The sequence below is a fragment of the Schistocerca nitens genome, chromosome 8, assembly GCF_023898315.1.
Source record: "Schistocerca nitens isolate TAMUIC-IGC-003100 chromosome 8, iqSchNite1.1, whole genome shotgun sequence".
Taxonomy (NCBI): Eukaryota; Metazoa; Arthropoda; class Insecta; order Orthoptera; family Acrididae; genus Schistocerca; species Schistocerca nitens.
In genome coordinates this window covers 150,347,537-150,370,442 of record NC_064621.1, presented here as the reverse complement: position 1 = coordinate 150,370,442, position 22,906 = coordinate 150,347,537, and the positions used below count along the sequence as shown (strand labels likewise).

General features: G+C 33.5%; 1 protein-coding gene across 1 annotated transcript in view; it reads left to right on the top strand.

The window, feature by feature from the left end:
- Nucleotides 1–22,698, top strand: part of LOC126198417 (synapsin) — an 846,670-nt gene extending 823,972 nt beyond the window's left edge. Inside the window, exons 8-9 of the mRNA XM_049934720.1 lie at nt 3,876–4,056; nt 19,845–22,698. Of these exons, the coding sequence (XP_049790677.1) occupies nt 3,876–4,056; nt 19,845–20,011 (348 nt within the window). The 3' untranslated portion in view covers nt 20,012–22,698. The remainder of the gene's footprint in view (nt 1–3,875; nt 4,057–19,844) is intronic.
- The last annotated feature ends 208 nt before the right edge of the window (nt 22,699–22,906 follow it).

Sequence of the window (22,906 nt, the reverse complement as noted above, 5' to 3'; positions counted from 1 at the left end):
AAGTACAATCGTACAGGCTATCAAGTGATATTTGTGACAGGACTGAGGACTTTTTGGTAAGGGGCATGCAGCACGTTATCTTGAATGGAGAGTCATTGTCAGATGTAGAAATAACTTTGTCTGTGACCTAGGGAAGAGTGTTTGGACCCTTGCAGTCCATATTGTATATTAATGACCTTGCAGACAATATTAACAGTAACCTCAAAATTTTTGCAAATGATCCAGTTATTTATAAAGAAGTATGTTCTGAAAGAAGCTGCATGAATATTCAGTCATATCTTGATAAGATTTCATAATGGTGCAAAGAAGGACAACTTGCTTTAAATGTTCAGAAATGGAAAACTGTGCACTTCACAAAACAAAAAACATGGTGTCCTATGACTATAATATCAATGAGTCACAGTTGGAATTGGCCAACTCGTACAAATACCTGTGTGTAACACTTTGTAAGGATATGAAATGGAATGATCACATAGACTCAGTTGTGTGTAAAGCACAGTCTACAAAGGCCTCCAAATTGATCATGCAACCCATTCTAGAATATAGCTCATGTGTGTGGGACATGTACCAAATAGGACTAACACCGGATATTGAACATGTACAGAGAAGAAGATTTGTTTGACTCACTGGAGAGTGTCCCAGAGATGCTGAAGGAACTGAACTGGCAGATACTTGAAAATGGACATAAATTATCCCAAGAAAGTCTACTAACGAAGTCTCAAGAACTAGCTTCAAATGACAATTCTAGGAATGTGCTACAACAGTCTGTGTGTCACTTGCACAAGGATCATGAGGACAAGATTAGAATAATTACAGCACAGATGGAAGCATTCCAACAATCACACTTTCCGCTATCCACAACTGAATGAAATGGGAAGAAACCTTAATAACTGATACCATGGAACATACTCTTTGCCAAGTACTTTTCACTGGTTTGCAGAGTATAGATGCAGATGAAGATGTACATGTAACATGATGTTTAACTTTACAAAATGCACTCAAAATGAACTTAGTATATGAACTCATTGCACAAGTGTTAAAGGTATTCACCAGTTTTCTGTGCGTGTTTTTTATATTTCACAATTAGTCTACTTTGTATGAGCACAACAGGGGAAAGAAATGGGTTAAAAGCATACAATTTTTTTGTCAATGTAACACTGTAAAATGGAGTGTGATGAATGTTCATTTTTCTGTATGATGGTTTTTCATTTACTATGGTATATACTTCCATTTTTTACCAGCATAGTAGGATACATCTTTGTGTTTTGTGCTTTCTTCAAACATTTTTATCTTGGATATAATGTTGTAAAGAGGTTTTTCTAAGGCAGTTTTCTGTATTTTGCTTGTTTACAGATCTGATGATAGTTGATACAACAAAAACTAGCTAGCCATCATACCTATGTAAATGTGATCTAGGCATTAAAAGATTTTTGTAATTTTTTTTTAATTTTAAGAAATCATATAAAGATCTGTTTCTATATTCCTGATAATGTCAGGCATTACTAATTTGAATTTAGTTAACTATTTAGTGGTCTTAACCTATTTATACTACTCTCAATACAACAAAATTGTAAATTTTCTTGTGAAATTTGTTGTCTACACAAAAATGATGTAGCTGCCATCTTCCCTTCCTCCAATCTTCATGTTTCCATGTTTTTACCTTATCTGGCTTCCTCTTAATGTATGTTGATTTAGATATAAGGTCATGTTCTCTGCCAAGTTCTATAAGTCTTTGGTCACTCTTGTTTGTAAAGTTACATGAACTCCATTTTCTAATTAAATCTTCATATTTCCTTACTTTTCCCAACTGGGCACTGAATTCTCCCAAAAAGATTTTTACATTCCTTTTATTTATTTGTTCTGTTCACAGCTTCTTTAACAAGGTCCTAAAATTTATCTACATCTTCCCTAGTTTTGGTTACATTTTTTTTCATTTGTAGGAGCATGAGTAGTTCATATTCTGTAAGTTTTATTCAATGTTTTAGAAGTCAGACTTGCAGTTCTTGGTGATATTGTTTGAAAAATGTATACTGAATCTATTATTTTTATATTTACTATAAATCCTGTTCCAAATTGGGGACATCGCTTCATAACCCTCTGTTATGGTTTCCCACAATAATTTCTGTATTCTTGTGATCCCAAAGGGTCTTCTACCATGTTTCTCACTTCTTGGAGTGCTGCTATTTATTTTATTTTATTTTATTGTTTATTTTAAGTCATCTGTGAAATTCTTGAGTTTTCCAGTCTTATGTAGTGAATTTATGTTGTTTATATCAAATCTCCTTTTTGTGAGTTAGTGTGCATTTGAGTGATTGCAAATGACCCAATTTATTTCTGTCTTCTAGTTGGCTACCCACTTAATCCAATGCAGCCACTACCTGCCTTTGTGGGTAGGACTGTGGTATTTTTTGCGTAAGATACAGTTCAATATTTGACTTTCAAAGGTAATTAACCGTAGTTGGAGCAAACTCCAATTTACAAGTATGGTTGTTAACTGCACCCACAAGTGTTTATTTTGCATAAGGCACCAGCAAGTCGGTGAGAATATCCCCTTTCCCCCAAATCTGGCACCATTAATATGTACTAGCTATGCAAAGAATAAAGTGAAACTTTCACACAAACATGTCAACATATTTTGATTCACTCCTGCTATCTTGTGGGGGAATCTGGGACAACACAGTTAAAATCAATGAACTGTTTATTGAAAACAAAAATTACCACTAAGTATGTATGTGTAGGTAATAAGCAAACTGCTTGCAGAGATCACTTCAAGGAGCTCAAAATTACTACAGCTACATACTGATATCCATGTGATGTGAATAAAAATTTCAAATGAACTATGATCTACATGAACAGTAGACATAAAAATAAGTTTAATATCATTTCTGTATCCCTCCTGAGTATAAAGAGGAACTCCTTGAATGAGTGTAATGTTTGATTGTTTTGCCCACAGTCATTAGTCTGAAAATAGCTTCTTCAGAAATAAAAAAGCTTAAAAATTGCATCTTATTATCCATATTTTGTAAATAATATTTGAATTTTAATTCTGTGTTTGTGAATCCCCATTATCACCATGTAAGTAAAATTCATTGTTAATAATCACCCATTCATGCAGCACAGTAAAATATTTCTTTCAGCAGTTAACATAGTGCTTGCATAATTTTGAACTGTTTTGTAGTAGCTGAACAGTAAATGGTTGTTCTAACTGTATAAGTAGCATATAGGTAACAGCTGTTGTGTTAACTTCACAGTTCTATTTTGCAGCCTGTATAAATTAGAGTAAGACCAGAGGCTGTGATACACAACATACATTGTCCATAATTACTAATAATGATCTATTAGTGTAGTCTACAGCAACAGACAACAATGTATGCATTTCTGAGGTAGAAATGTTATGAATCACCCATCCCTAATAGTCCCCTCTCATATAGAATTTAGTGGTTTTATTTGCTTATTCCAGTCAACAAGTATGTTTAGGAATGATGTGAAGTTTTTTAAGTTACAATGTGAAGATAATACAGCAGCACAGGGACACACAATGTCCTATTTCTAATACAGTATTTCTCTGCCAGTAGTTTTTCGTAATATGCTCACCATGTTTCAGCTTTATTCTCTTTAGTGTAGTAATAAGATAAAACCTGAATGAGATTACTTAAATAACTAACAAATACCATTACTGAATATGATTTTAACACATAAAAATGACACTGAAGGTAGCTAATTTCTTTGTAAGATTCTTTATTTCATTTGTGTTACAGATAATACTGTTATTCATATGATAATTAATTACAAAAGCACTAGATATCTTAATCACTGCACCAACAGAGCTTAATACTCAAATCTAATGATATTCTTTGTATTTCTTTTGTAAACAGACACAGTGCAGACCCCCAATGACAAAGACAACTTCGCGGTCATCAGTAACAAGTATGTCAGGGCAGCCCGGACAGGGAACAAACACAGGAAGCACAATTCCTTCTCCAACTGGTGATGAGCGACCTGTATTTCCTGGAGAGGCAGGATCACCACAACCACCAGTTCGCCGTGATTCTCAAGGTATGGCGAAACGCCGGTACTCACTGCAGCCTCAAAGGGCTGTTGTTCGTTAAGAAACATCTTGCTTGTGCCACACATGTGAGTTACATATTAGCTGAGAATGTGAAGGTCCCTTTCTTGATATATGTTTAACCATGTACAAAATAATCTTCATTCACTCTTCTCTGACTGCAGTACTGTATACCTACTCCAATTTGCAATGAATTTATTGAATCACAGCTCCCAGAGAGAATGTAACTGACCTCAGGGAAATAGATAGAATATGTAGTAAACTGAGGTAAAACTTAGGTATACACTTTTATTACCACTTTACTTCTATGCACTAATTACTACTCAACTTTCATTTTCTTTGGTTCTTGTCAACTTACTTCTGAAGGCCTTTACCTAACCAGAATCTATTTAATCATATAGATAGGCTGACTGAATAATTCAGCATTTAATTAGATCCCTTGGTGTTGATATTAGTCCAGTAATTTAAAAGGTAAAATGTCAATGGAAAAGTGAAGAACAGCTCATAAGCATCTTGTTTCACTAATTAAAGAGATTAATTCAAATTTATCACAAATTCCCTGAGTTTATGAAACAAAAGTCAGAGGCACCCTTGCTATCAATTCCTGGCCACCTACACTAATTTTTAAAAATGAACAATTCTTAAGATATCCTATATTTTTTGTTTTTGTTGTTAGCTATTGAGAAGTCAGCTATGTTGCATTATGATACTCTCTTGTTTATTGATATCATCTTTGGTACTTGTAAACAAAATTAATCTGAAACTGTCCATTCGTTGCATCACATTTTGAATAGAAAGGCTCTCTGTCCTCTGCTGTTGAAACATAAGTAACATAATCTGTATTTTGACTTTAGCACACATTCATTCCAACATTCCAATTTGGAAACAATGCTCATCTTCTGTTAGGTGTCTTTTAAGACAACAATATATCTGTGAGGTTAATCATTCATTTTTGTCCACTACCACATCTTAGAATTTAAAAAAAAATGTAGTTATGGGATAAATACTCAAAAATGAAATTCAAAATAAGTCAAGATGGTAGAAAGAGATGTTAGGTAGTGAAGCGCACATTCACAAATCAGAAAAATTGTCAAGTGGATGAAACTGTGACAAAATGTGATGCTTTTCTTTGAATTTTCTCTATTTTCTCTGTCAAACATGTCTGATAAGTGTTCCAAACTGATGGGCAATATCCAAGTGTCAGTCAAACAAGTGTTTTGTAAGCAGTATCTTTTGTAGGTGGACCACACTTCTATTCCTATGGCTGGTTTTATTTAATCATTCCATTTCAAACCATTTGATATGCATACTCCCATATATTTAATGGATGTGATTGATACCAATGATTGTTTTGACAATTTGGTATTCATATAACAATGGGTTTTTCTGGTTATTTATGTGCAATACATTACATTTGTTTATTTTGAAGATCAACTGCCAATCTCTACACCAAGTATGGATATTATAGTTGACTCCTACTCATCTCTTCTTTTCTTGTTTTGTCTGCTGTCTTTACTATTGTTTTGCCTTTTTATCCTTCTGCCTAATCTATCATATAGAGTAGTCAAAGAACTTATAAATAAATTGTTAGATCTCTGACCTCGTAACTGTCATCTGTCTGAGAGTGTTTCATTAACTTCTTAGGACATGAAACATAATCTGCTGTACTGAACTGTTTCCTTTCCATACCCTCTATCTGTGAGACATCTGTGAACATTAGAGGCTGAACACTTGTGGTACCACTGTTTCCTTTGGCTACTATTGATTGATTAAACCAAAAGCTGTAAATTAAATTATTCCTTGTTATACCATCATCATTGAGAAGAAATTCAATTCATGCATAATATAAAAAATATTTTTAAGGGTTTGACTGATGTAGTCATGGCAGATTATTAGATTCTCAGATTTCCTCCTACTATTGATTGACCTGAATTTTCTAAAGGTAGAGGGCATTCTCAGTCTGCACATTTCGCCAGATTTTACTTTCATTTTCTCTTATATAACAAGGTGATAGACAACGGTTGCTCCATTCGCCACACACACCATATATCTGTGTTTTCTTGACATTAGTCATAGTAGGTTCAAGATTGTATAATTATTTGCCATCCTGAGATGTTTCAGTGATATGGGTATGATACTGCACAATTACTTGCAATTATGAGATGTTATTATTTGTGTTGTCATGTCATATTTCTTGGACTCATTTTAATATGGTCAAGAATGGTTTGGCTGAGTCATATCTTTCTCAGATCTGCTGCTAGTATGAAATGTTTCTTTATAAGTGTTACTGATTTTCTATTGCCAATATCCTGGCTATGCTTTTCAGCCCATTCTGTCATTATAAATTTGTTGTTCTGTGCTTATTTCCAACTTGGGCCTCTCTTCTGCACTTCTGCCTTGTCATTTTTTAACCAAAATGTTGATAGTTTTCTTTCTTTTCCCTATTGCTCCAGTGTATAATTATTTCCTTGCTGTCCTATTACTCTTCATTCACATCACAAGCTTACAATATTACAAAAGTCGGAATCTTCATCCCCATTTGCCTCATTCTTTATTTTATTTTATTTTTGTTGATCATTTAATTAAATTTCATTTATTCAACTTGGATTTGCCTTACACCACTGCTTAGTACCTAATTATACCGCTCTCAGTCCAATGAGTAAAAAAGTTAAGCATATGTCTTCCTTCTGAAATATGGTGTACGTGGGTTCTTTTGTGATCATTTGTACTTATTTTACAATTTTTAGACACAATGATTCTTTGCAGCTACCTTATCCTGCCATGTTTATACACTTTTTTCACATAAGGCATCCGAATTTGCAAATACAAGACATTAGTATTACATCCTCTCACCCATATAAATTTTATTATTTGTCACATCACAGTTATTAGCAAACACAGACATTAAATATTTCATTATATAATGCCTCTCTTTGTTTCGAACCACTGTGATATGCCACAGCCACCAGCAGCCACAACATTCAAATAGTTGCACTGTAGGTGCTCAGTGAACGTGTGTCCAGTATTAATTAATAACACATTTAGCAATGAATGATGATGAAGATATTCCTGGCAACATCGAGGTCACATACAATTGCAACTTCCCAAAGGACTCAAGAGCCAGCTGTCTTGGATGTGTCTTTTTGGCAGTTTCCCAATCACACTAGGTGAATAATGGGCTGGTACCCATGTCCTACCTCAGTTACACAATTTGCAAATGTGCAGAAAACATACGCTCACTTTCACAACAGTATCACTGCCTGCAGATGGTTGGGATACACACATTCTATCCTGGGAAGTAGAAGGGGCCGGCAGTAGGGTGACCGGCTGGTGACAGGAAGGGCATCCAGCCACCCCTTAAATTAACCATGCCAAATCTCTTAATATCCATGCCTATCGTGTGCTGATAAGATACAAAGGCACAAGAAAGAGATTAACATTAAAATTTTCTAGAAATCCATGTTATATCTGTAAATCTATAAGTGCAGCACTCACTATAATATTGTCATGGTAAGCTCCCTTTCTTCCTTCCAATCTGGTGTCCTTTATCCAACCAATATCACAGCTGGACTGGTATGAAATATCCCCAATGTCACAGAGAAACAACCATATCCATATTTAGGCTATTGTTACAATGGGATCGCTACTCCCAAAGGTATTTTAAAGCTACAGCTGGCTCCCTCCCACTTCCTCCCCTCTTCAGTGAGGAGTCTGTGTACCCCTTCTGCCTGCATCTAGAGTGATCTTGTGGTTGTAGGTGGCATCCTTTTACAAAGTGTTTGTGCATCCTGTATCCAATGCACAACATGGTAACCAGACCAGTATTTACCTAGTGGCTGTGGAAAACCATCTAAAAACTACATCCTAGCTGGCTAGCACACCAACCCTCATTGTTAATCTGCAGGGTGGATTCAATCTGAGGCCAGAGCACATCCCCAAAATCAAGCATTTTTGAAGCAGCCTCTATTAACATAACACAAATGTTTTATACTGCTTTCAAATTCCAAACATTGTCCAATTTAAAGGCAATGAACTATAATAACATACAGTTCCTTAAAAATCAAAATGGATATTCTAAAAAATATATAACATCAAGAGATGACTGTTAAATGTTAAACATCATTTACAGATAACATATCCATAGGCTTTCTGATGTTTTTCAGAGGCAATCTCAAGCACCAAACAAGCTTTTCATAACCACATTCCACCACTCTTGATGACAATTACTTTTTTTATCTATTATGTAATAGTTATATTTAGTGCCTTACATTATCTCATTTTTAAACTATGTGTATTTCACAATTTACTTTCATAAATACTTATGTTTTTTTTAATTAGAGATCAGATAAAACACACATGTATACCTGTTTATTATTAGAGAAAGAGGTGCAGTTCTGTGAGTTTTTTTATTAGACTGACAAGCTATAATGGTAAATTTCATACTTCCAAACTGTATAAAAATGTTGCTTAAGGAGAACAATGCAATGATGTGAGATAATTATGATTAGTTTGTTTAAAGATTTTGGTTACTTCCATAACTTGTTCAAAAAATTTCAACGAACAGGTAACTATCATAGATATTCAGTTCTCTGAAACTGAGTAAAGGCAGGCAGGTATTGCAAGATTTACATTTCCCTAGTAGTAATTAAAAATGCGTATGAAGCAAATTCATTGTGGTACTTAGCTACTGACATGAACACAATTTTCTGCAGACATGTTTTAAATTAGGTATGTAAAGAGAAGCTAAATATGAGAGAAAAAAATGAAAACATGTTTTAGATCTGCATACTACTGTTAACACTATATTTTTTTCAATAAATGTAGATTTTTCTTTTCTGAGAACTAAATAAAAACTATTGTTTATCAATCAATGCCAGACGACTCAGTGGCTGATACACAAATTGTTGCATAATATTCAGTCTGAAATAGAAAAAAATCTATTATGAATTCTGGATATGATTAAGTAATGATGTTTTACCAGGAAAAATTAATAAGAAATTGTGGTTTTGTATGGAGTGTTACAAAGATATTAGATTTAGGTGTTTTTGCCACATAAAGTTCATTTTTTTCTCTGCTGATCAGAGATATGACACACATAAAAATGGCCCGAATCACTTGTATCTGATGTACCTGAATCCAAAATTTTATGTTACTCTTCAAAAATAGAAATTCAGATGGCTCCTGAGCCACATAAGTGAGAATGATACTGTAGTTCCAAACTGTTAAAGCTAAAATATGTTCTTTTATTTGTTAAGCAAAAGTGAATCCAGTATTTCCTTCGATCACAGTGTTGTAAAAGACAAATTCACTGATGTTAAGATTGATAGGTATTTCCTGTAATTTTTAATATTTATACACACTAAGCACTTTGTCATTTCATATCTGTGGTTCTATTATAATATCAGATACCAGTATTTGGAACTATTTTGCTGTGTCAGCAATAACATAACTTCCTTAATATAAATACTACTGTAAAAGGGCAATTTTAGTCTGCAGTATTAATTTAAATGTGAAAATATTTACAAAATCCTATTATTAAGCTCAAAGTAAACTTTAACAACAGTCTCTTTAATGTGAAATCAAATTCTGGTTGTGTGGTGAGTAAGTTACAAGTGGTAAATTATGTAATATTAAGTCCAGTGATATGTGTTGGAGCACTGTAAGGCAAGACAATACTGACACATAAGCAATTTGCCATTTCGTTAACAACATGAGATGCTGCTATGAAATATACTACTCCACCTCTCCAACACTGAAATTTTGAGAATAATACGATATCCAGAATTACATCATTCCCTACAGATAGTAGGATCACTATTTTAGCACCTGGTTTGTAATGCAGTTCTGATGTATTTCATGTACAAAGGATTTTTATTGAGAAGAATGATTTGTGTGTTACAGTTGTGGCTTTTTGTTACACTCATAAAATGAATCAAATTGACAATAAATATGTCATAGATCAGGGAGTCTACCTTTTTATCAAATCACAAGTACATGTGTTCTAGAGATCTTACTAAGCTTGTGTTTGTGTCTCTATGTAGGTATATTAAATTCTGGTGTTCTAAGACTGAAAAACTCCTGGTTTATGTCTGAACAGAGAAAGTATTATGTCAATTTTTCAACTACATGCTAAATGAGGAGAGTAAAGGCTGAAAAAAACAGCTTATGCCCTCAGTAATGTCTAATTTCATTGTTTTTGTACAAAATTTACTGTATATTCTCAAGCATTTTGTTTATGTTTAAGAGCACTAGTAATGTTTACACTTCTGTCTGAATTAATATCTGACAACTACAATATAGGTGTAGAGTTTAAGCTAAAATAATTATTTTGCACATTTTCAAGTATTATAATGTCAATATTTACGTATTAACAATTTAATATAAAACTATATACTGTAGTTAAGTGTTAAATGGCCTTTAAACCTGGTTGATTGTTATGGCCTCACAAACTATTTGTTTACAACAGAAATGTGATCTTATTTTAAAACTGTCAATTATTTGTACTCAAGTCTTTCAGTCCACAGAATTAAAGACAGAAGGGATGTGTTAAGTGTAGAATTACTGTAAATTATATAGATATTATTTGAGAAAGGAATGTTGGCCTAATTTTATTTTTGTACTCATATAATTTGGTACCTTTAACGGAAACATAGGTTTCCTTCATATTCTTCACAGATTCAGAGTTACAGTTCTTACAAATGTACATATTAGTTGAATGTCAACAACAATTATCAAAGTTGTAGTGGTGGTATTATGATAATGTGAAATCTCAATGAATTGTTTTAAGGGTGTTAGCTAGCAGTAAAAGATGCATAAAGACTGGTAGAAACATGTCAGATTCACACAAAATAACTCACTTTATTATGTGCTGCTTTTATACATAAACACGTAGATCTGTATTAATCAAAAGCCTTTTAGTGATTTTTTTTCTGACAGAGAGGAGCCAGAGATCTATCAATTTTGGTGAACTCTGATGTACTAGTTGGAGGCCACCAGCAAATAGCTACAACAAAAGGGTCTAGGCCAGGTAGCAGGGTCCATTTCAGATAAGGTGGAATCAATATAACTCTAAAAAATAGGGACATTTTATTGATATCATACCACAATGTAATGGTTTCCAAGAAATCAAAGAATTAGTGATTTTTATCTACTGCCAGTTTACTTAATGAGGAAAGCCCTATGCCAACTGAGATAGAGGTCAAGTAGTAGATGTGGGTCAGATTTACATAACATAACTTGCTTTATTACTGCTCACTTGGCAAAAGAGCATTCCTTCTCAAATGATCCTCAGCTGGTATTCTAATGCTTGTTGAAATCAGTTGGTCACAGGGTCTGGCCTGTCCTTGTGAGATAACAGAAACTTATGTTTCTAATTCTTTTGTGGCTCTGGATTTATGTATTATCAAGTCACTTTTCATTTCAGTTCCCCATAACTCACTCTCACTAAAAGTACAAATAACACAATATGGGCAATGCAATGTGAGATAACAGTGGATTTTCATAAGAAAAAGTAAATGAATGAATGATAAAGAAAGAAAACACCTTACTAGAACAAATTCTGTTGGCAGTAACAGTGTAAAACAAAAGTAAAGAGAAGTGTATGCAGTGAACTAAGAAAAACATCACTATCACACTCAAGTGCTCTTAACAGAGTTGAATAAAAAAAGGCAGCATGCAAACAATGCCAATTAACCATTTATAAAAAGCTATAATTGCTGCTTCATTGGTGGCAGGAGACTGTTGGCACATATAAGTGGCTTGCTCTTAAATCATGTATACAAGATGAATATTGAGAATACTTCAAAATTTCTGAGCTGCTGGACCTAAAAATATTTTTCATTAGAATTATAGGTCTGTGACTGATGCTACAGAATTACATAGTAAGTAACAACTGTTAGCCACATAGCAGGCATACTACATCAATGAGCAAAATTTCAGAAATGAGGACAGCAAATGATCACTTCAAGACAATAAACAATGCATTGAGATTTCGGGTTATGACTGAATGCCATTTTGAAGCAGTTAATGGCACTGATCACTCATTTAATTTCACTTACTGTCTAAGTATGTGACCTAGTAAAATATTTGCAGCATAGATTTCTTTTCTACTGATGTTTTATACTGACATATCCTTTTGCTGTGTAGAAGAAAAATATACAAGCATCACCACAGAAATAGGCTGTGTTGCTTTTCCAGTAAATACTAACATAATGTATAACGTGTTCAGTAGATACTCCTGATATGGCTCAAATTAAACACTGCCCTTGCTGCTCATCTGAAAGTACAAAACTCTATGAAACATATCTTTTGAATGTTGTTTTTGATATGAGTCTTCCCATGAGAATATGAATATTAGGTTTCATGTCGGTTGGTGTAGTTCTTTTCCACTAACATAAAAAAATGCTATGATCTGCTCAACATTTCATTTAATGACAGTGGGAAACCTCCATTACTAAGAAATGAAGGTTTCAATTTTCAAACACAAAAAAGAATGTAATAGCTAATCGCTTATTATGTGAAGCTTTTAAATGAAAACCATACCAAAACAAATAACAAAAAATAGGTCAGTCACGTAACTGTAATGAATTTTTAACAAAATAATGATCATTAAGTGTATTACCAAAGCTAGTGGTGTTACAAATTACAAATGAACTGTTTACGGCATTTACTCAGTACTTACATTTATGTGCAAAACACTACACATACATACATACATATCTGCATGCACACACACTCCTGTCTCTCTCTCTCTCTCTCTCTCTCTCTCTCTCTCACACACACACACACACACACACACACACACACATGCAGAGGCACATACACAAAACCTCACTCCATGGACTTTAGCTAACATATATGTATTACAATTGGGAAACTACATCAATACATTTCTGTAAACATCCATCAAATTATCATCTTAGTTGTATTTGCTCTTTTTTTTTTTTTTTGATTGTCAGTCAGAAGATGTTTGACATCAGCAATTGGTTTCAGCTATCTGTTATTGACTGCAATGCATTGGCAGATATCTGACGTTAATTGAAAAAAGAGTGATATTTATGATCTTAACATATAGCATAAATTATTACAAAAGCTCAAATTTGTCAATGCTACCTGTGTCATTACTGCCCGGAGACAAAAAACTACCTGTCAAAAGTAATGTGCATCCATACACATGCAAAAATATTCTGTATTTCTAAAGAAGTCTGAAGTTTGCATGTACAGTGTGCAGTTGGTACTTATTAACTCTGTTAATTTGCCTAATTGACTGTATGATAGTAACACCCTTATAATTAAGCCTGTTTCATGAACCCTTTGAACTTCTGTTTTCATAAAAAAAAAAGCCCAAATGATTTTTTTTGCCGGTGTTAAAACAAAAAGGACAATACTGTAACATTGGCAGTTTTACCTATCTGATAAAAATGGCAGTGGTGTTAGTTGAAAACCTGAGTTTTCTCTCAGAATTGACAACTTAAGATGATTCCAGAAATAAGAGACTGCCAAAATATCACCTTAGATACCTCCCTATTCTCAATGGTGTCTCGTTGCTGGGCTTGCTAAGATGATTTTTCTTCCTGTTTAACTGGCATGGTTCCCATCAAATAAGAAGCACACGATTATTAAAATAACAGTAATTCCAGAAGGGGAATGACAAACAAAAATAAGGAAAGATTAGTTAGCTACATATAACTGATGGGTTAAACTTAGACAAACACACCAGTACAGAGGCATCACTTGCTCACACTCTTACTTCAATCCAAGTATGCACTCTCTCACACACAGACTGCAAATGCACCATCCCACAGCTACAGCTGCACTTATTTATGAATGATAAAAGTGGGAGGAGAGCAGAGGTATGTAGAAACTAGAAGGGGTTAACCTTTTGGCTGCTGCAGATGTGCTCGCAACATGCTGAGGTGAGAACTGCATCATTATCGTCTAATGTGTCTCTCTACCTACACTAAGTAGCCTGCATCTGGACTTCTACCTGGGATGGGGTTATCTGAGGAGCCTGCTTCACTCTGTGCTTAACATTTCTGGAATGCTTTCTGCGATGTCTTTCTTCATTCAAAGATTTGTCACTGGTGAGAGACCATTATTGTTTGTGTAAGAATTAGTTTCTTACTTTGAGGATTATCTGTGAATTAATGGTTGTAACAAATCCACAGAGATTTAAAGATGACTTTCCCTTCAATAGCTTCTAATACAATTTCGGTAACACATTCCAATAGTTCTGTGTCTCTTTCAATATTCATTGGCAGTTCAGTGTTCCTTCAAAATTACAAGTCAATAATACCCACTATAATGCACGTATTCTCCACTCTACTAAGCAAACAAACAAACAAATTTGATCTCTGTTAAGCAGATATTTAGATAACACACTATTGCTTACTTTCTGTTCATGTGCAGATTGTACTTTTATGTTCCACAAGAGCGGGAAAAGGCCATCAATGATACAGTTTCCCTTTATGGTATATTTGTAATCAAAAGCGTCCTGTTATTCCATACTGTGAATGAAATATTCTGATAATCTGTGACATCAGTGTCATGTGTCAGTATTTGTTGTGAAGAACATTAAATACTTTTTAGCTTCAATGTTATTGTATCATGATACTCATTTATCACTTTAATCAATAATTTTCTGTTGAACTAAGTGAGTGCTTCATCACTGGAGGACAGAATGCCTGTCTGCAATAAGTACAATATGTATATAGTACATCCAAGGAACAGCTCTCATCCTGTTAGGAAATTTGGCAATGTGTTTCTTAAATTTCTGGTAACTTCGTTTTATTGGACCTCAACAGTGTAGTTCCTTGTCATGCAGTTAGTAATATTTCATAACTTCAACGTAACTCTTCGAAATCAGAAGTACATAATCCAAAATGTTCATCCTTTTCTGTGTGTTTTCTGGGACAACAATTCATTCGTAGACAGCCATAAAGGACAAGAAGTGTATGAGTCTGAACAGTTTATGGAAATGTACAAAAATAGTACATTCTGTGACCAAATTTGCAATTAAATCTTCTGGACAATGGAAATAAAGGTGTAATAATATTTTCATTGATTTGAGTGCTTCAATATCATAAATAGATATTTATTTATTATTTTTGTATATCTGAAGCAGTGTATGCTGTATTTTTATTTTTGCGTAGTTCAGAAATAAAATAGATCTCCCATCTGTGTATGTGTCAGTACAGCATATTCTATCAAAAATAAAATGAAAAATGACTGAATGCTTGGATCATTCCATAGTTGATAGTTGTGTCCCACAGGTGAATCATCAAACGTGTGATCAAGTGGATGAAAAACCTCTTCTTTCCAATAAAATTTGTCAAAACCACGCTTTCTTCATGAACATCTCACAACCACTTCCAGATTTTTCAGTTCAGATGAGCTGTCAATTACATCCCTTGTTAAACCAAATGTCTATAGTGTTACACTTGCTGACATAGTCAGCTTAAGACTATTGCTTTCAGATGTTTTGGTGGAGTTATTGCTTATGTCAGCATTGAATAATTCCTCCTCATCATTGCTCTTCATATCTTCATGATCTCTTACTCAGTAGAAAAGCTGATGATTAAAAATTTATGATGCTAATCAAGACGTAAAGTGAAGTCAAATGCCAGCAAAATGACGTCAAAACAGATAAAATACCCAGACACAAACCAGCATCTGGAACTAAGATGTGGGGTGGAAAATCTGTTGTGCATTTAAACTCATCAGCAGCATCCAGGTACCTGAGTGATGGTGCAACTATACTCATCATTAGCATTCAGGTCAGCAAGGATGTTAACTCATCAAGAGTGCTCAAGGAAAACCCACAGGCAGTGATTAAACTCATCAACAACATCTCGGAAGCAGTGGAGTATGATGAGTTAACTCGTCAACAGCAGTCAAAGAGTTAAGTTGTATGCAGCAAGGTAAGGATGGGGAGATAACTAGGCCTTAAAACATACAACTACATCCTTTATTGGGCCTTTAACTAACCCTCATTATACCCAGAGATAGGGTTCCTTTCTTTCTTTTGGAATCACCAGTCATCAGACATTCCTCTCCTGTATGAGTCTCTTTAACTCAGGGTAGCACTTAGTCCTACATATTCATTTATTTGTTGTACATATTCCAGTTTCTGTCTTCCCCTATTATACTTTCAATCTACTTAATTCCAACATGCTTCTGTAAGTCTACGTCTAATTTTTTTTTTTTTTTTTCATTTTTTCTGACAGTCCATGATTTCACATCAGTACAATGATGTGCTCTAGATATGTATTCTCTAAAATTTCATTCTCAAATAAATTTCTGTTTTAGATATTAGTAGACTTCTTCTGGTAATGTATGATACCTTTATCTGTGCTTATCTGTTTCTTATGTGTTCCTTACTTCATCCTTTATGTGTTATTTTGTTTCCTAGGTACAGGGAATTCCTTCACTTTGTACTCTGCTGAGGGATATCCTGTTCAGAATCCTATCCTCATCACACAGTAGTTTTTTGGCACTGTCCCAACATACACAGTATCACAGACCTGCCAAATACCAACCCTGCACCCCACCAGGCAATCCCTGTGAATGATATAGGTACCATACCTTTCCTATACAACAATGCACCACCTCTTGATGCAGTCCACTCAGACATTTCCTATCCAATAAAAGAAGGAGCCTATGTATAAGCAACCATGTTATGCACCAGCAGTGCTACAGTTACCATGAAGGATTCTATACGGGAATGAGAATTAACCGCCTGTCTGCTTATTTGAATGACCACTGTCACACAGCAACTAACTGTACACTCCATTACCCACTTGCTATACATCCTCCATAACACATTACTAATGACTTCGGCAGCTGCTTCAGTACATGTATCATTTCAATCCCCCTCCACCAAGTGCCAGCTATGCTGAGCTACATTGGTGGACACTGTTACCCAAGCTCACACACTGTTCATGGAACACCATATCATAAACCTCTATGGATCCCCTTCTTACTCCCTAAAACCTGCCCTCACTTTTCTACTTGTCATTTACCATATATCACTCAAGCCCAACCCAAAACTCGTACCTACATTCCACCCTTCTTCCACATCGCTCCTCACCACCCTCACCCTTTTCTCTTCCATATACAACAACTACTACTTAATGAATACCATGAATCTTGTTTTACAATGTCCACTGTGAAAGACCTTGCCAATTTTAAAAGTTTTATTCCCCTGTCTTCTTCATTGAAACATTGCTTATTCTTCTTATCTGCAAGTCTTTAAATAAGTAGAGTGTGTTTTCCAATATGGCTATTATTTTTAACATTTACCTCTCTATATTCCGTTTCTGAATGAAGCTAGAGTGAACCACATTCACATTACTTTTTCCCCACTACCCTTGCAGGGCATGTAACAGGGCATGTAACTCTTCTACAAACTTTAAGCTATCAGGAAAGTAAGTAGATAACCATTTAAATACAGACAGCATCGAAAAGACAAAATACACATGTTCAAGCCTTCCTTGCTCCTGCTTTAATGGGCTTGTAGCATAGAACTAATAAAACAAAGAATATAATATTAACAACTCTTGTAATTATTTAGTTTGAAGACAGATATATACATGCTAATTAGGAGTGACATTTTGTATGACTTTGTGATACAATGATACTTGATTTGACTGTTGTATCACATGTATCAACCTCTTTTTAAACATTAATGCTAAGCAACTGTTTTAATTTTTAATATGCAATACATTACACCACTGAATTCCTCATACACTAAATGGTGTTTTCACTACTTCAGAAAATCTCACTTTTGATGTACAGCTGGCAATTGAGGGATTTTTGCATTAACCTGATACTCTAGCTATGAGACTGCTTTTTAAGAATTTCCAAATAACCTCTTTTCTTTTGTTGTCGCTGGGAATATAGACATTTTTTTCTACTCATTAATACCTTTCACTGATGATTCTATTACTTTTCAAGTGCACTACTATGTGAAAGTCAGTACAAACAGATTTTGTAAAACATTTGTGTAGGAATCAGTTTGTCTCTGCCAGGATGGCCATAGTTACCTTTTAATTCAGTGGAAATATTATTCTGATTGATGAATCTGTAGAACATAAACCCATAGTTATTGCTGTTTGATTTAACACATCACAGGTAATCTCAATAGTTTGTAATGTATATACCAAAACAGAGCAGGAGTGTACTGTATATTCGTTTTACCACAAATGTTATTCAGACCTTCCTCTGCAGCTACAGAGAGCTGAAACATTGCTGACAATGAGAGGCTGTCAATACATGCTTCTGTTATGTTATTCACTCAGATTACAAGAAGAGTTTCTCCACTCCCCCCCCCCTCCCTCTCCCCCAGTTTGATGCTTCTCCTGAAAATCCCCCCTCATCCCCTAATTTCTCTTGGTTCTTTGTCTGCTTTTCTGTGTTCATCTCTTTAATGACAAGCTTTACCACTAGCAGCTAATTTACAAGTGCTTTTGTTTGTGATGTGTTATCTGATGCAGTTAATAATGGTTTCTTTTAGCTTTTACATTTTTTGTTGGTATTCCGTACCTTTCCCTAATCTTAAGTGTTTCTGCTTGCTCAAGTTTCTGGAACACTTAGTCCTCCCTTTCTAAACTATGTACTCTCCCTTTGTGTATACTTCATTTCTGTATCACTTCTTGATCATATCTAGATGTCCTCTTATCATTATTTTATTGTTTCACACAAATTTATTAAAATTATCCCCCCTTCCCTCATTTTCAAATGATAGTTTAGTCCTTTGATGATAATAAAAATTTCATCTATTCTGAAACAACTACATCAAATACTTTTTCATGGAAGATCATCCCAATACATTTGCATAACACGTGTATTACTTTAAAAAAATCAAAACATACATTACAAGGAACCAAAGGAAACATGCATCTATTAATCTCAGGCACTAAGAAATTTTGTGATACAGATTTCTACTATGATACAGATTTCTACTATCAGGTCAAATAAGTTTTTGCAATAAGAACCATCATGAAATTTCGGAACTAAACAACTTGTTATAGAGGAATTAAGTTTAGTAGCTTTCATGACGCTTTAGCTTGCTAATGTACCCCATCATTATTTCAGTCAGTTAATAAACATATCCACATCCATGCACCACCTTAACTGATAGAACACAAAAGTTTAATTCTCGCTTCCATTGAATTATAGAAATACAATTTCATGGATAAAATGATAATTTAGTGTTCTATTACAGTTTTTAGTCAAATATATAGTCCACATGTTCCCTTGTGCAAGGAAAAAAGCTACACCAACTTCAATTATAAAGAGCTTTAATGTTTTTATGTATGTTATAGCCTACTTATTGTTAACATATTCATTATAAATGAAAATATAAGCATTATAACTCTGTAATTTGTTTGATGTTAACATATAAATATTGTAAGAGTTTAATTATGTCTAACGTAATAAACTGTTATATACTCTTATCATACTTAATTTCTCATATTTGGTTGCAGTTCCAAATGCGACTGTTACGAACAACTTCATTTGCCATCAATAACTAAGTCAGAATTAGCACACTGAAGCCTTATTTAATTTAACATTTTCGACACGGCAATGTTAACTTACTTTACTGATATATTATTTCAACTGCAGTAGTCTGCTTGCAAATTAATTTGCTTTGCCTATGCTGAATTTATGCTGTGAAGATATGTATCAAGACAATTCTTTGTATAAGCAATGAGAAATAAAATGCAATATTAATACGCTGAGTTTCATTAACCATTACCTTTCCCACACTGTTTAACAGCGTCGCAGTCGAGTTCTGTGAGCAGTGCACCGAGTGTTGGACGACGACAGGAAGACACCTCTAGATCTGTCTTTGGGCGTCAGGGTTCCACACAGAATGGTGAGGATACTGAAGACACAATGAAAAACTTGAGGAAAACATTTGCAGGAATATTTGGTGACATGTAGACATAGCTTCTATCATTTATGTAGAATAGAGAATGGATGTGCAGTTGCAAGGTTGCTAATGACATGAAATGAAAAGTATGGTTTGGTGGCAGTATTACAAATAAATTTATGTAATGTTCTCATTTTTACATTTTGGTTGAATTGATTATGATCCAATAACTTTGTTTTCCATGAGTATAGTGACAATGAAATTTCACAATACATGAGAAAAATGGTATTTATTTGAATTCATTACTGAAATTATTTATGATTTGATTAATCTCTGCACATACTAAGAGGTGTACTCAGCAACTTGTATGATTTTTTTATGCATTAAATATGATGTTTATGATTTTTTGTATGAAATATGATGTTTATCTTGAAAGATAAATAATTTCAGATTATACTGAAATAATTTTTAGAGTGCTCCTAGTAACTCCATTTGACCAACCCAAGAGAGTGGGTGCAGTACCACTAACAGGAAAAATACCAGTTCAAGATCAAACACAAATTTACTGAAGTCAGCATGTCTCTCTTTTTTCCATTTTTTTCCTATTTGGAATCTACTTATAGTCAGCCTATGCATAGTCAGAAAAACCATACATTTATTACCAATGTGTTTGCACAGTGATGTGAAAAAGCACAGCTAGTAATCGTTGTTCAAAGACTTGCTGGCTTATGCCACCTGCTCACAGTTGTTAAATGCATATTAAATTTCATTCAATGAGTCATCGAATACAAGAACATTTTATAATAGTTTTACAGAATAATTCATGTTGAAAATTTTTTAAAAAGTCTAAATAATGTGTTGTTTTAAAAAATGAAGAAAGTTGTACAACTTTTGAAATGCCCTAATGGTAGCTACACTAATTTGTAAAAAAGCTTAAATACATAAATATTTTAACAGATATGTTGGCTTAGTTATGAAGGTATTCATTTAAGGATAATTTATTTTGAAATATGGCATCGTTTTAGGTACTATGTTCTTCTCAAGTAGGTAGAGTATGCTCCTAGTTAATCTTTTGATACTGATAGGAGATTGTTGATGAACAATATCTTTTATTATTTTTAAGAAGAGATTTGCTGTGTGAAGTAGTGCAGAAATGGCTAGTGTATCTGTTCAAGTAGGCAGTTGCAATAAGTAGAAATGTGTCAAGGTTATAAATAATTGCCATGAGTGTACTTGTGTTGTTGTGCAAACCATGTTGTGATATATGATAATATTATAATAATTAGTATAGTGATCAAATGGATATGTGGTGTGTGATTCACAAAAATATTGGTTTGGGTGAATTGTTATTTTTATCGTTGTACTGTTAAAATTCCAAATATGTGTAAGTGTACTTATAATGCATCTATTTTGTTGCATATGATGTTACAATGGATGAAATGTGTTTCATTATTGCATGGGTGTTTCTGTAAACATTGATACTGTTATAAAAAAAACTTGAAATGTAGTTAGGAAGCAAGATTATAGCAATACATATACTACATGTTATAAATGCACATGCTGAAAATACTGTGTGTATATAATGCTTTACAATTTGTGGATTAAACCAGGTGTTCTCAGAAAGGTTAGTGCCCACTACTTCTTTTGAGCTCTAGAATATAATGTAGTAAATTTTCATCAGATTCCTGTTGAACACAATGGAAATATGGTTAACATGTAAAATTACTGTAAACAGTTATACAGGAACACAATAACCATACTACAGTGTTCAGTTAATATCACTTTAATACAATTATCCAAAAGATTTTCAGTGAAATAACAATAACAATCTGCCTTACATTTAATCATTAATATATCATAATAAACAAAAATAAAAATTTATCGAATAAATGAGTAAGTAAAGTATTTGCTAATGGTTTTTAAAAATAATGCAGATGCAGCTGTGTATCATAATTCTTTGGATTTTGGAACATTTTGTAGCATAAATGGCTTTGTTAAAAATGAAAATAGGTTTCTATTAAATACAAATAAGCATACTGAAGACATTGTTGTACGGTGAAATAATGAAGGTACATTGTACAGTGGATTTACGTCATTATATTATTATTTGTAGTGAATCATAATTAAGGCTTAAAAATCACAATTCCTAATATATGGATTCATGCTGTCTTATTTTAATACAAACAGCAACAGGGATTTTGTTTGTATCTAACTGTTGTTTTGAAATATGTTAGAAAAAAGATTTAATTTTTTGTTGAATCACGCTGGACCTAATACTTAAAATATAGTATTGGGTAATTTTAAATATATTGTGTAAATAACACTGAAAGACTCAAAGTTCTGAGACATATAACTGAAAGTTTGTTTAATGGATTTGTTGTTGTTCTCATATTATACACAGTTTATTTATTACATACTGAATTAAAATTGTACTACTTTGAATTTTAGAGAGAAATGAGATACTATGTAATTTCACTTTTAATTACTATTTTCTGAAACTTATAAAAAAATCTACCACATTTATGATTTCCCTCAAATACCTATTTATTGTTAGTTACACATGTTCATAAAATTTGTTTATTTTGAACTCATCAGGTGACACATATAAATGATCCAGTATTTAATCACTACACGTATTTGTTTTCCTTACAAAAAAGATGTCTTATAGCTCCTGAGTATAAAAATTTAAGCATGAATTCTGCCATTCATCTCAATGTAACAAATATAAGAATTAACTCTGTGTGCAATAAAAATCTGTTAATGCTTCACAAAATTGGTAATAAACTTGACTGTGTTTACAATATTCTCTGGACTTCAGTTCTTAAAAACATGATATCTTTCAGGATGCATCTAATAAACATTACACATCATTATTCTCACCATGTTTTTCACACAATTTTTATTACACATGAGATACCATAATATTGCCTTCTGTGTCTTTCTGTTCAGTTAACAGTATGAAAAAG